The sequence below is a fragment of the Rutidosis leptorrhynchoides genome, chromosome 4 (assembly GCF_046630445.1).
Source record: "Rutidosis leptorrhynchoides isolate AG116_Rl617_1_P2 chromosome 4, CSIRO_AGI_Rlap_v1, whole genome shotgun sequence".
Taxonomy (NCBI): Eukaryota; Viridiplantae; Streptophyta; class Magnoliopsida; order Asterales; family Asteraceae; genus Rutidosis; species Rutidosis leptorrhynchoides.
Window position 1 is genome coordinate 372,509,515 of NC_092336.1, and position 14,625 is coordinate 372,524,139.

The 14,625-nt window shown below is 33.2% G+C and overlaps 2 protein-coding genes across 3 annotated transcripts; one reads left to right on the plus strand and one right to left on the minus strand.

The window, feature by feature from the left end:
• The first annotated feature begins 269 nt into the window (after positions 1 to 269).
• LOC139843895 (NADH dehydrogenase [ubiquinone] 1 alpha subcomplex subunit 6) lies at positions 270 to 3,456 on the plus strand. The gene is made up of 2 exons (XM_071834078.1): positions 270 to 580; positions 3,052 to 3,456. The coding sequence occupies exons 1-2, from the start codon at positions 371 to 373 to the stop codon at positions 3,235 to 3,237; spliced, it is 396 nt and encodes a 131-aa protein (XP_071690179.1). The 5' UTR covers positions 270 to 370; the 3' UTR covers positions 3,238 to 3,456.
• A 1,234-nt stretch (positions 3,457 to 4,690) lies between these two features.
• LOC139843897 (CRM-domain containing factor CFM3, chloroplastic/mitochondrial) lies at positions 4,691 to 14,285 on the minus strand. Of its 2 annotated transcripts, XM_071834079.1 has the most exons (10): positions 13,275 to 14,285; positions 9,837 to 10,296; positions 8,893 to 9,023; positions 8,311 to 8,658; positions 6,404 to 6,560; positions 5,933 to 6,225; positions 5,785 to 5,844; positions 5,527 to 5,610; positions 5,264 to 5,376; positions 4,691 to 4,974 (listed from the first exon to the last, which is right to left on the minus strand). In XM_071834079.1, exons 1-9 carry the CDS (start codon positions 14,148 to 14,150, stop codon positions 5,275 to 5,277), a joined length of 2,511 nt encoding a protein of 836 aa, XP_071690180.1. In that variant the 5' UTR covers positions 14,151 to 14,285; the 3' UTR covers positions 4,691 to 4,974; positions 5,264 to 5,274. The 2 variants fall into 2 exon arrangements, with proteins under 2 accessions (XP_071690180.1, XP_071690181.1); XM_071834080.1 differs by lacking the exon at positions 4,691 to 4,974 and having other exon boundaries at positions 4,976 to 5,376.
• Between the last annotated feature and the right edge of the window lie 340 nt (positions 14,286 to 14,625).

The following is a 14,625-nucleotide window of genomic DNA, read 5'->3' on the forward strand; positions in this document are numbered from 1 at the left end:
GAATTTTTATTTGGTTTAACGGTGAATCAGTCCAATTAAACCGATTTCATATTTGGTTAGATTGGTTCGGTTTTAACATATAAAAATATTTTTTAAAACCTGATTTACCCAAATCAATTAAATCATTTAAACCGTAAACTAGCCGAACGTACACCCCTACAAATACAGCAAAGAAAAAACAAATGGTAGTGATATTTCTAAGATCCACACTATTTTCCAGTAATAATAATAACTTAAATAAATTTAAACATTAAAATTGTGTAACTCTATCATTTAAGGATATACTGTATTATGTATAGTGAGTAATTGAACCGGCCCCTTTCCTCTTTCACTCATTCAAGTCCCCAATCGAAAGTTGAAGATCAAGAAAATGGCGTTTGCATCGAGGGTGAAAGTGCCCCCAAATTCGGCAACTTTAGAAGAAGCAAGACATCGAACATTCGATTTCTTCCGTGCAGCATGTAGATCCATACCTTCAATCATGGATATTTATAACTTATACGATGTTGCTAACCCTTCTCAACTTCGATCCACAATCGCTGCTCAAATCCGTAAGAACGCTCATATCACTAACCCTAAGGTACCTACTCTCATCCTCAATGCATATTAACATATACAAACACTATCCGTTTAGATTGTATTGATTGAATTTTAAAATTGATTGTATGATTTTAGGGTTTTTTTTGTTTTAAATAATGGTTGATTTTTTCTGGTATGTGATATGAAATTCGATCCAAAATATTAGTTTAAATGGTTAGCATTCAACTTCAAATTTGGATCTACTTATCTTGTATGTGATATGTGATTGTTCTAGGTCTAACCTTTGTAAATCTTTAGCTTTTAACTAACTCGAACTTCGAAAGCAGAACATAACCTAAAGTTTAAAGGGCAAACACCTTCATGATCATTGCATTAATACTTATATATCAGTATGTAAATCTTTAGCTTCTCATTACCAGCGAGTCAACGTATAATTACAATTGAGTTGCTTGAATACTTTTCAGACCAAGAATTTGTGCTTTGAACATCTAAAGTTTGATTAATTTTTTTAATAATAATACAATGTTGATTTATGTTTATTTAGTCTGTTGACCAATATTTTTCAAAATCAATCTAAACTTTGTATATACTAATGATCTGTTCATCAAAATTTGAGCATTGTCAGTTATAGTTAGATTTTTTTACAGTTGGGAGAAGTTTTGTGAATGGATACATGTCGAGCCATAGAAAACTCTTTTCATGACTTTAGCTTAATGATTGTCGTGTCTCGTTTCGTTGGCATGGAACCATATGTGCTGTTCATTCCTACATATCAGAGTGTCCCAACTTCTTAACAGATTATCTAGTGACCCACACATCATTTCTAACATATAATATAGTAATTAAAACAAGCTGGTGATGTGTTATATCAAATTTATTAATTAAATATGTAAAACTCCAAGCACAAATTCTTGGCCCATTAGCTTCAATAGCAAAAATTTTAAAGTATCTACTAATCGGTTAGTGATCTAGGTATTTGTCCTGAAATTTCTAGGTACAATTGTTTTATGTTCCACTCTTATTTTATTTACATGTGTTGCTGTAACTTTTTGTTTAGATAAAGTTCTAAAATGTTTTTTGTTGATGTGTGAGATCGATTTGCTACTGAAACTTATTTAAGTTCATTATCTGTGACTATACCTGGCAATCAAGACCCATACTCTCAATTTTGGATCAAATGGGTCAAGCTTTCGGGTCAATTGGGTGTTCAAAAAAAATTATGCCCGACAATGTAAACCAAAACTATTTGACCTATTCGACCCATTACCCGTTTCGACCCGTTACGCAAACAGACTCAACCTGACCCGTTTGGACCAGTTTAAAATTTTTACCCATTTGACCTATGACCCATTTCAACCCAAAACCTTTTTGACCCGTTACCCAAACCGACCCCTGACCCTTTTGCCAGGTATATCTGTGACCACATCTTTTTCTCATAAATCGGTTTTGTTTATTTGGTTCTATTGCTACAAATCAGCAAGAAGATCAGTAGCACAAATAACAAGTTAGAGGACTTGCAGTTAAAGAAAAATTATCATTACACTCTACTTACTTTCTGATAAAATGACACTTTTAGCCTCAACTTTTTGCACACCATTCTATAGTACATGTATACATTAGGGGTATCAAAGGAATTCTACTATATACAATTAGCCATTAGGCCATGAATAGTAACCTTTTTGGATTTTTTTAACTATCATTTAATTATTAATTTTTTTCCCCTTTCTTACCAAGCGGTCCAAGCATATATAATTTTTTTTTCTTCTAACTTTGCATTTAATAAAAGGTTCGTTTCACACGTCGATGTGCGTATTGTTATTATTAGAAGCTTTTAAGGTATAAAGCAAAATCATTTTCTGCAGCAATGCGAGGGCTCTAATGGCTCGTGAAATACAATGAGAGGCAACCTGCCACGACCCCTTCTAACCTGCATGAAAACTTCTTTTGACCCGTTGACCCAACCCATGCCGCCTATCTCTTTGCTACCTTTACTTACTATAACCCGTAGTCATGTAGCTAACATATCTTAAATATCGGCGTTTAAATATTCCATTTGGGAGTGGAAACGCAGACAACATTGTATGCGTTCAACATGTTCAATCTTGCCTCCTACTTCATTGCTGGACAAGTTACACATAAACTGAAATTTGGCCTCTTCTGGTATCTGCTACAAATAAGCATATGTATAGTCTAGATTTTATGTGATGTAAATCACCATTTGTGAAATTTTGAGGTGCACTTGTAAATCTAATTTGTTAAAGTATAAAATATCGAATGCAGTTTCAGTTTGATATGTCAACTAAGAAACAAATGAATTATAAAATATCTCTAGACTCATTTTGTGTTTTATGAGTACTCTTTCAACAGCCATAGCAAACATATCGTATAATTAATAAAAATTTTGCAGAGACCAATGGCTCTTTATATGTAAACCTATTATGCTTCATCAATCAAGAATTTGTTTATATGCTACTTTTTTTTTTAAACAATTGCTCTTGATAATTGTTGCAGGTGATTGATATGCTGCTATTTAAGGGAATGGAAGAGTTGAGTGACATAAAGGAGCATGCGAAACAACGACATCATATAATTGGGCAGTATGTTGTGGGTAATCAGGGGCTTGTTCAAGATATGGCCTCCAAGGATGAGAATTTGTCACCCTTTCTCAAAAACTTCTACAAAAGCAACTACTTTTAAGCACCTGAATCATGTCTACATTTTGGGTGTTCGCTAGTTCTAATAAATGAATGGTTTATGAAACGCAGTGGGTCGGTTCTTGCTTAAAGTTGTTGTCTGAATATCGTCCCTTTTGTTGGATTTTAAAACATGAAGTTTGTCATTTCTCTATGTTGTATTATGGGTGTAAGATTGTTCTGTATTTGCTACATCAAATAATTGGAAAGTGATTCTTGTTTATCCTTCAAAAAGTAGTTGTATTTATGCTTGGAACATTAAAATTGGGAAAAAGGTCTCATGATAGATCAGGTTTGGCTAATTATTTGTCCAAACATTTTGTGTTCTTAAATAAAAATGGACCCTTTATATACAAATTTTTTTCATACATCATAAGTTTAATAATACCAATAAAGGCATAAATACTTATATTAATTAAAATAACAGTTGTATTAACAATTGAATCTTGGTTTTAAATATTAGGCTAACTTTTTTGAGACCCTATATATTATGGGCCCTGAGCGGTCGCAGTTCTTGCACGTTCCAATAACCGGCCATGGTATAGAGTTTTTATTTAATTGATATCCAGTGATATCGCTGGATAATAAATGACACCTCCCTAATTTTTGATTAGATGTGTATGGTTTAATTGGGTTATTGGTTTGAACTTCAAATTTCCTATCAGGTTCAAATCCCATTAGCAGTATACCTTGGATGTTCAGAGAAAGATCGAAAGCATAACCCGACTAAGCCGTGTACATCTAGATAAAAATTACTTCTTTTTCGGGAAAAGTTTGAACATGAAACTTTTATATGTTTTTACATGTCTGGGTAGTGGTAGTTAGGTTCTAGGTTTAAATGTTTTTGATAGTCTTGTTTGGGTCACGTATAATATGATGTGGTGTGTTTTGTCAAACTTTCTTAAATATGAAGGAAAGAATTTAATCAAACTTTCTTAAATATAAAGGAAAAAGTAACAGTTACCCAATCTATGATAAATCAAACAAAAAATGTTTCTACGAATAACATAAGTATATATATATTTCCTAGTAATTTATTTATTTTTTTATCGTTAAATGACTACATACTAGATATACTCCTCATAATTCTTGATTAGATTATAAACAAAGTTTTAATTATTTATTTTAGATGTTAAACGTAGTCCTCAAACTACTTTAAGTTTATGAATTTAGTGGAAATTACTGTAAAATACTAATATTACATTTTAATATTTACTTTACTTATTTTAAATTTGCTATCAATATTTTTTTATAGTAACTTCTTTGAGTTATATATAAGACAACCTAAGGGTTGACATTAAAAGATAATGTGTGCATCAAATGATGGTACAATTAAGGTAGTTATTTCCATGAATAAGTAGTTATCAAAATGTACAAACAAAAATACATGTCTTAATTTCTTAATGACAACCCTTAGGGTTGTCATTAGAAAATTTCACATATGGCATGCTAAAACAACATTAGTGGTATATGGGGAGGTGAAATGTAGACAATCCTAATAAGATAATGTAAATTATTTATTAAATATGAATTAACTATTAATCATCCAACATTTAAATTATCTGGTCTAAAAACTCACAAGTTTTGTAACACCTTCAAATGCAATTTCCAGTAATTACCCGGTTCTCCGGCCACCTCCTTCTTTAGCAAGACCCACATCTTATTCACATTATGACATAATCCGACACTAGGTTCACCATGACTGGTTTAGGTAATCCATACAGTTGCCTTGGTCAAAGAACTAATGATCCACAAAGATACAAGTATTAATCACCAAACAAGGATAAAGATTAGAAACTGAACTACTACTGCTGAAGCACCAGATTAAAGCATAATGTAATTGCGCCTCATATATTTTGTTGACTATAAGTTCACGAATATAACAAAAAGGCCCTTCATCAAAGTTGGGCGGTTTGCAACAGCTCTTGTTAAACACCCCAAAGGCTAGGCCGGGATGGAATATATATATATCAGAAGAGTGCACTGATGAACCTAAACTATGAAATATAAGACAAAGTGTACAAACTCACATTTCTAAAAACTAGACCCGTTCATCGTTTTCCCAATCAGAATCCTCATCTTCATCTTCATCTTCATCTTTATCTTCGTCTTCAGAATCCTCCCATGAACTTTCATCTTCACCCTGCTCAGTAAAGAAAAGTATGTATGCAACTTTTTAAAGGCTTAAAATATGTACAGCTCCAAAAAAACAGGTTACATAGACTGATATAATGACTACCCAAATTACCAAAAAAAAAAAAAAAAAATCCAAAATGCATATGTTAAAACTAACCTTGTCGGATTCAGAGAAATGATCACGCAGCTCCATATCCTCTGAGTTCTTAGCACTTGTTTCCTTTATATCATCAAAATCACCCTGAAGACATCAAGAAGAAAACATTTGAGTATTATGTTTATAAACATGTTATATTATGTAGGTGTTTTCAGATTATTAAAAAATTGACAGAGCCCGCTGAAATTAAAGAAAGTTCTTTGTTGGTACTACTTACATTAAAGGGCACTTTTTTAGAATGGTAAAAAGAACACTTACATTTTCTTTTTTCATTTGCTTTATCATGTTCTCCAACTCAGTTACATGTTCCGTGAGAGCCTGCATATTATGATTAAAGAAATGTTACAATTCCTAGTTACTTTCAATAACCTATTCATGAAAATAATAACTAAAGGTAAATAAAAACCTCGTATCTCTGCAAGGCCTTCCAACGTTTCAATGCCCTTGCTTTTGAAGGAAGACTTCTGGGCCTAATACTAATTGGCCTCTGATAATTCTTTCCACGATAGTACATGATGGCATAACCTTTTGGAACTCTTACAATATCTATTAATATCCCGCCACTTTCGTATTCTAAAAACCTTGCTGTTTCTTCAACAAACTCAATATCTTTTTGCTTTGATATAAGTTTTACAAGTTCTCTATGTTTCCAATGCAGATGCATGTTCTCGATAACACCATCAAACACACCACGAATACCTGTAAATTATGTCACACAGAATGTTAATTTTTCAGAAATAGGTGGATCTCCAAAAAGGGCTTACATTCCTAGTCCAAAGTTCAAAACAGATACACCGTTAAAAATTTGACTCGCCAGATTTAGCCTTCTGGAAACAGGTTTAAAAGAAGCAGCATAGTTTCGAAACAATAGCTTTACCAAGTGGTAAGTAGGGTTTCATTCTCAAACCAAGTCTTCTGAACATAACACGTTCCTCATCCGTAATTGTTTCCTGATCCTCAGGAGCACCAGCAGGAAGCCAAGATTCTCGTATCTTAGCCAATTCTTTATCTGCTTTAAGCCTTTTAGATTGGGCCTGTTGAATACATCCACAATTAAACAAAAACATTAAGCCCAATGAACATGCAAATTTAACCAAACTCTTAAAGTAAAAGAAATCAAATAAACATATCAGAACAGATGATAATGAATAAGGGGTCCTAGTATATGCATTAGGGATGAGATCAGTACAGGTACCGAACCGTACCGAACATCCCAAAACTGAAAATGCACAATTTATGAACCAGATACCAAGCCGTTTTACGAAAGTGGTACCGGTTTCAGTTTCGGTTCGGCATGGGTTTTTTGGGTACTATACCCTATGGAACCGATAATTAACTTTTGCTAACTGATATGTGAAACGTTCGTCTATTTTCATTCGTAAGCTGTATAAACGAACATGAAAACAGATCGCATTCATTAATATTTATGATGAGACATAAACATAAACATGGATCATAAAATCCCGAAAAAATTCACTTGCATATGTGAACCGACTAAAAAGTCATACATGTTCAATATATTGGTATCCATGTTAGGTTTACCGGTACCCAAACCGAACTCGTACCAAATCAAGAAGTGAAACCGAATCCCCATCCAATTCGGTTTTCGGTACCGGTTCGGTTTCGATTTTTTGGTATTTTGCTCATGCCTAATATGCATTATTCAAGAAATTATCGAATGCTAAATGACCAAAAACATATTGTATGTTGTAATCATGGTTGTAAAAATTAAAAATAATCCCCAAATAATCAGTTTTAGAAGCATGACGTTCTGACTTGCCTAAATAGTCAATATGATCAACGCCAATCAACGTGTTAAAATTGGTCAAAAGCCGGGTTTAGTCGGTCAAAATGGGTCAAAGTTGGTCATCATTTAATATGAATTAAAATTAGGCAATTTAAACGACTAAACGATTATGTTAATGTTTCTAGACAATTATGTTAAATTTAAGTTTATTTATGTTTATCAGCACGATTTTCTTCTATATTTACTTATATTTGTAATTTAATATTTAAGAATAATACTATGCATTAAATGTCCAATCTGATTAATCATCAATTTGACTAATTAATCCCTACAAGGTCCTATCCAATTAATGCCCGCGACGTTCACAGCCCTGACTGTAATAGAAGATAAAATAAAAAACTACTTATAAGAAACTACTTAAGAGATACATAATAAACTAAAAGTAGAAGTCTGTCAAATTAGGGTGTTAAAAATTATTAACAAGTCAATTTACTTTACCTTCACATCAGCAATTTGCAGTTTATAGAAAACTAATTATCCAAATCTGAATTAATGAAAAGCATATTCTGTTTATCCAAATTTGAGTTAACAGCAAGCGTCGATTTATTGGCGTCTTGACTGCTGTTTAGAGCCTAAATTGAATTCCAGACAGGATTTAAAACCCATAGAAATTTGATTCTACCATTTCATCGCGTCTCAATTTTATTTTCAATTTTAGTTTACTATTTTTTTCAAAAAAATTTCCTACTTACTGGCCGGAAGTTCACTCGGAAGCAATCTCTTTATATGTCGAATAGAGAGAGGATGACTTTCTCTACTTTTGAGAGTGTTTCACTGTGGAGAAATGACTTGTTTTTATTCTTGGATAGGGGAAGGATTGTCTACATCTCACCTCCCCATACACCACTCATGTGGTGGTGTTGGTATTGAGTTTGTTGTTGTTGTTGACTAAAGTGTCAATAATCAGTTCCCAAATACAAATCTAAAAATCCCCTTAACAGATATGTTTGATATAAAACAATGGAAAGAAGACTTACAATAAATAATTTATGCTCAAGTTTCTTAACAACTCTAGTTATCTTTGTTTTGGATGCCTCTTTTAACATCATCTCATGTTCTTCAGTTGTTTTTTCTGTTCCCCATTGTGCTTGAGCCTCATAAAACTCGGCCAAACTCCCTGCAAGTGCCACCTGTCCATTTTCACCACTTGCAACAGCTGTATCTACAGCAGCATTCCGTACCTTCTCTTCTGCATCTTGTATCACTTTTGTTAGTTCTTGTCTTTCTGCTAAAATAGTAGCCACACTCGTGGGAACAAAATCTTTCCCTCGATAAATCACGATATAATATTTGTTTCTCAGAAGTAGTACACCTCCTGTTAGCATCTGCAATACTTCACGTGTTAGAATCAAATCATCGTTTAAATCAGTTCTAATCAAACATTATTTCATTTAACACATGTTAATCATGCTTGTGCATAACCAATTCTCGTATGATACAACTAGTAAGGTAGTTCCAACTTTTCATCTAGTATAGGTTTATCAATAAATTCTACAGTTGTATAAGGACACTCCATATATTTTGATCCATATGATGAACATAGTAAGACTTCAGTGTACCTTTAACTCCTCTGCCATCAACTCATTATTGGTATTTTGAATTCCACGTTTCACGGCTATTTTAGCAACCATGCTTTTCTCCCAAAGTTTGATAATAGCAGCTGCCAAGCCCTGATGATTCCTATTTCTCCCTGTGTATCAAAGGTATTTATAAATATCAGATTAAGAAGCAAAACAACTACAGATGGCAATTTTGACCCACTGCCTCATAAATGAGTCTGTTCCCATTATGTTTTTTATTTCTAACAGGTCAAACGTCAACTCATAAAAGCTAAAAACAGAATACGACTAAAATGGAAGAAACATATCGCTGGAAGGTTGCTAAACGTGTATTTTAATGCATAGAGCACATAAATCATTTTTTCAATATTATTCTTATAATCATGTCTCACACTGATTTTATGAGAATTCAGATATTATTCTTATAATCATGTCTCACACTGATCTAACTTTACTTGTTTTGAGCCACCAAAAAATACCTATTTTGCCCTGATCCTATTTTGACTCTTACTAGAAATGGCACTTTGACCCACTTACCTATGTTTACCTGGGTTGATTTTATCTGTAAAAGGTCAAATGATTTAGAAAAAAGACCTAGCTAAAATGGGAATGGGTAAACGGTTTGACACTCACCTGAAGTGCAATTTAGTACACACAACTTAAACAATAATATTCCAATATTTGCAGAGCTATTGCAGTAATACATTTACAGTAATCACGATTTAAACATCAACCATACATTAAACTTTATTTTAATTTGGAAGAAAAGGAAGTGTTTGCCAAACAAGCTAACGTCCTAATCTGACCCATTTCCCACTGTATTCCAAAAGAGCCATTTCAACTTAACTTACCATGTACCCATCACCCAGCCCCGTCCTTTCCTGCCCATTTTACAACCTCCGCCGACTCAAAACTAATAACTGACTTATTAATAAAAGTAGTACCAAGTGCAAAATGGCAAGGAAGTGATTTAGCAAGCTTCCTTAAATTTGTCATTTCTGCATTGGTCAGTTTAGATCTCATTCCAGTTGGAAGAAGCCTAAAGGGAGTTTTGAAGCCAGGAACTGTTTGAGGAAGTAAATCGGCATCTACTGGAAGTATTCCCGTACCCCACCATTCATGAAACCGTGGCCCTAAGCCATCTAACACACTATTAAATTCAGATTCTTCTTCTGTCATGGTGCGGTCTGCAGGAACCGGTGCTCTTGTAATGAGACTAGTAGCAGTAGCATCACTATGTTTTGTTACTAGATTATTATTGGTAGAGGATACATCGGGTACAAAGAGACTATCACTGGGACTTTCGGTGGACTGAGATCGTGAAGAAGGGCCAGCATAATTAACTCCTCTATACACCATCATGACACTTCCAGATTGCCATATGACTAATCCACCTGTTCGGCGCTGGTCATCAACATGTTCAAAGTTCATTTAGATACACAAAAAATGTCTATTCTCAGGTAAAAAATATATTGAATTCATAACCAAAACCAAAGAAGTGTTAACTTATTACAGCAAGCTTTGATAGAGCCACTTTACAGTAATAGTACTAAGTTTGTAAAAGTCACTTGTCAGCTAGGAGTTGGCCTGAATACCATATGCACTAGTTGGCTTAGACAGGAACTGATCGGTAGTTTTCCACTTGTGACTTTGACCAATTTTGACCAAATAAATCCTAATTTGACCGACTAAATTTGACTTTTGACTGACTTTGACTGACTTGGGCCTAATCGGGCAGGACTAGTCCCCAAATCTGACTAGTCAGCCGACTTTTATAACACTGATTAGTACCGGTAAAGAGAATGCAAAGATAAAGGAATAAGTGGTCATATCCATTCCCCCAGTTTTCTAGGTAATGTCCCGGTCACTTAATTTGGTTAAAATCGAAATGATCCGTTTTTAATATTTAAATATACATATATGATATAATATCTAATCTGAATCTAAAGACTCAGTTTGGATGAATCAACAATTTCATACTCGGTACAACAAAACTTACTATATAGGGATCTAATAAAATCACCTACGTATTCCATCTTTTAACCAAATTCAAGAGACTTAGGGGTGCATGGTTAGTTTAAGGCAATGGGAATGGAAATGGAAAAGGGAATGCTAAAGGGATACTAAGTAATCAATGAGTATTATCATTATAATTGACAATGCTTGGTTCAAAACAAAGTAATATGAAAACAACACATATTTGACCAAATCCACTTTGATCTTGCAATATCTTCTACATATAACAATTGACCAATGATTTTTCATCTACATAAGTAAAATTAATATTAACCTACATAAATATAAAGGTCAATTTTGATGCTACAGTTTTACGACCTCTAGTAGAAAGAAAATTGGTTTTCTGTTAACTAGGAACACAAAGAGAAACTATTTACACATTGGAAAACCATTATAGAAAGGCGTTGAAGTTGTGACAAACGAGCAAAACTGATAGGTATTTAATTCCTTAGTATATAATAATAATAATAAAAATAATAATATTAATACTTATGAGTTATATATTATACGGTTAATCAAATATAACAAATGATGTTATTCATGAGTTAAACTAGTGGCAGTTAGAATAAAAAACAAGTAATCCGTGAATCGTGGGGTGATATTATGGGGTAATGATAGTTATAACCCCCAAAATATAGTGGAATGAGGTATTGCCCATTTTTAGGTCATGAGCAGTGGCGAGTTTAGTAAGGAAGCAACGGGGTCCGGTGACACCACTAGTTTTTCAAAATTTATTGCAAGATTTTATTTTTTTAGGTACAGGACACCACTAAATATAATAATGGGACCCCATAAATTTTTAGAGATTATAATTTGATAGTTTACTTAATAAAGTATTTGAAATTAGCCTACTTATAATTTTATAGAATAAGTATTGAATATATTAAACACATATAATTTAAGAAAATGTTATAAAAGTTATACTTTTTATTTACTTTTCAATTTTACCCTTACATTTTCTTTTTTTTATTTCTATCTACATATATTAAAGGCATAATAGAACTTAATCTTCTTATTATTTTCTATTAATGGAAGTGGACAATTAATTTGGAACATCCCAAAATAAAATATTGAACTGCAAAATTATGGACGGAGATAGTAACATTGATCAACCATATCATCCATTAAACAATTACAATAACATTGTAGCAAGTAACTTTCTTGATTATGTTTTTTGTAAATTACTGTAGTCAATAGCAATCCCACATAAGTGGGGTATGGGCAGTGGCAGAAGCAGGATTTTTTTCCATCGGGGAGAAGTAACTTTCTTCGATTATGTTTCTCTCTCAATGTTCTATGGATAGAGAGACTGCTTTCGAATGGACGTCCGACTAATAAGTACGTTAAGTGTGAGACGCCATGAAATGGATTATCCAATTTTACAATGGTTGTTATAATGACAATAGTAAAATATACGAATAACCTTATATTTTGCAATATATTTGTGTTTTGAACGCGACCCGACCCGACCCGACCCGACCCGATTTGACCCGCCAAATTCAATATTTTGTGCAAGAAAGTTATCAAATAAATTTTTGGGACCCCATTGGGTTTTGATCCTAGAATCGCCACTGGTCATGAGCCATATTATTGTAGGATACCAAGCAATACTTTATACTCATATGTTTACAGATTCTAAGAAAAATTATATTTATGTTCATATAAAGGTAATTGCTTCCACAGAGTTGCCTGATGAACTCAACCATCTGTCCATCTTCTTAGAATATTGGTTTCGTCAATGCAATTGTATTTACACTTTAAAGCAATTCTTTAGATATCAGTTCTACTATTTTTTTCTAATCAAAATAATTTAGTTGTTAGAAACCTGTATACAGGGAAACCACTGACCTTAACTATTACCCCTATGATTTAAGATTAGGATTATATTATACTAAGATCTATAAATAAATATGATCCCCATATACTTCCAACAGGTGTTTGGGCTTGCTTATTTGAAAGTGCTAATCTGCTTAAACAGAAGTAGGTACGAACACACTTATTTTTATGTGCATATTCTATATTAAATAAGCATATAAGCAATATGCGAAAGAATTGTTGGACTTTCTTAAGCAATACGCATATAAGCACTTATATAAGCAACCCCAAACATCTTTTTCCCAGTTAGGGGATTAAGCTCTTTAAGGCCACTCAACTGACTAGCCCCATTTAACAACTACTCTTCCTACATTCAGTAAATGCTAAAGAATCTTATAACATTCAATTGTTGTTACCCTAAAAGTTACTACCTTTTCACTAAGTACTTCCCCATCTCTTTACAAGGCTTTATTTTACATTTATTTATGCAAATTTAAAACAAAATGCTTCATCAAGTGATAAAAAAAAAGTGAAGCAAGCGAACAACCAACCTGAACAATTTCATGAGCAGTTTTCATATCTCTTGCCAGCACCTCATGAAACTTAAGTCTAACAAGCTCACATTTCCTCCACTGATCATGAATCTTCTCAAGAACAGCTCCTGTAATCCCTGCTTTCGGAATCGTAATCCTTTCCCTTAAAGTAGTCCCAACTGTTCTCAACCTCCTCAACTCTGTATCCTCAAGTGTCAATTCAGCCAATGTTGGTGCTTTCATTGTCCTTTTCTTACTCACATTTTCCTCAACATTCCCTTCTATACCTTCACGTTCCCTCTCCCATGGCAACACAGTATCTTCTTCATCATCATCATCAATCAATATTCTATCAGGACGAACCCAATCTCTTCTTAACAAATCCCCTAATTTCTCATCTCCAGTCAACACAATTTCCGAATTCGACACACCTTCATCATCTTCTTCTTCTTCATCATCGGAACCTAATCCTAAATTCCGTAACCGTAGAACAATCCGGTCAATCGCCGTAGTCCTAACACCACCATTAGATTCCGATGAATTCCGTGAGTCGGAACGTTTTGACGGTTGAGGTTTCAAATTAGGGTTTGGTGATGCTGTTGCTGTTGTTGATGCTGATGACCAATTGTTGAGCCATGGTGTAGATGACTGTGAATTAGATGTTGTTGTTGTAGCAGAAATATTATGATTATTATTATTATTATTATTATTATTATTATTATTATTATTATTGCTACTATTAGTTCGAATTGAAGAATAGGTTCTGATGAAATTAGGTTTAAAAGATTTGGGAGAAAAGAAAAGGAAGTGAGAGTTGTTATTGGTAGATGTAGGAGATAATGTGATGATGAATTTTGTGTTACGGAATGGGACCGTTACGTCCGTTAATTTCATTTTTTGATTACGTGCGATTAGTTTGCAGTCATTTGAGCATAATTGACGGTGGTAGTGGCGGAGATAATGACGGCGTAAGGAGAAAACGGCAGTGGTTACTGAGACTGGGAACCAGAGTTTTGTGGGATGGAGGAGGATAAGATGTTACTGTAAGACCATTATTAGTGTGTGATAGGGTGATGGATGTTTTGTAGGGTATAACGGTGATTTGGTTAAAGGTGATGGTGTGATGATATTATTGTTATTATTATTTTTATTTTATTGTTATTATTATTTTTATTTTTATTAATTATAACAGATTAGTTTCACTTTTATTAAAATACAACACGATTACATTATTTTTAAACCAAACATTTAACACAAATTTAAATTAAAAATTAAACAATTTATTTGAAATTAAAAATTCAACAATTACAACTGAATCAACTTATTCAAATTAAAAGTACTACAAACTGAAAGTAAATTAAGCGTTTAA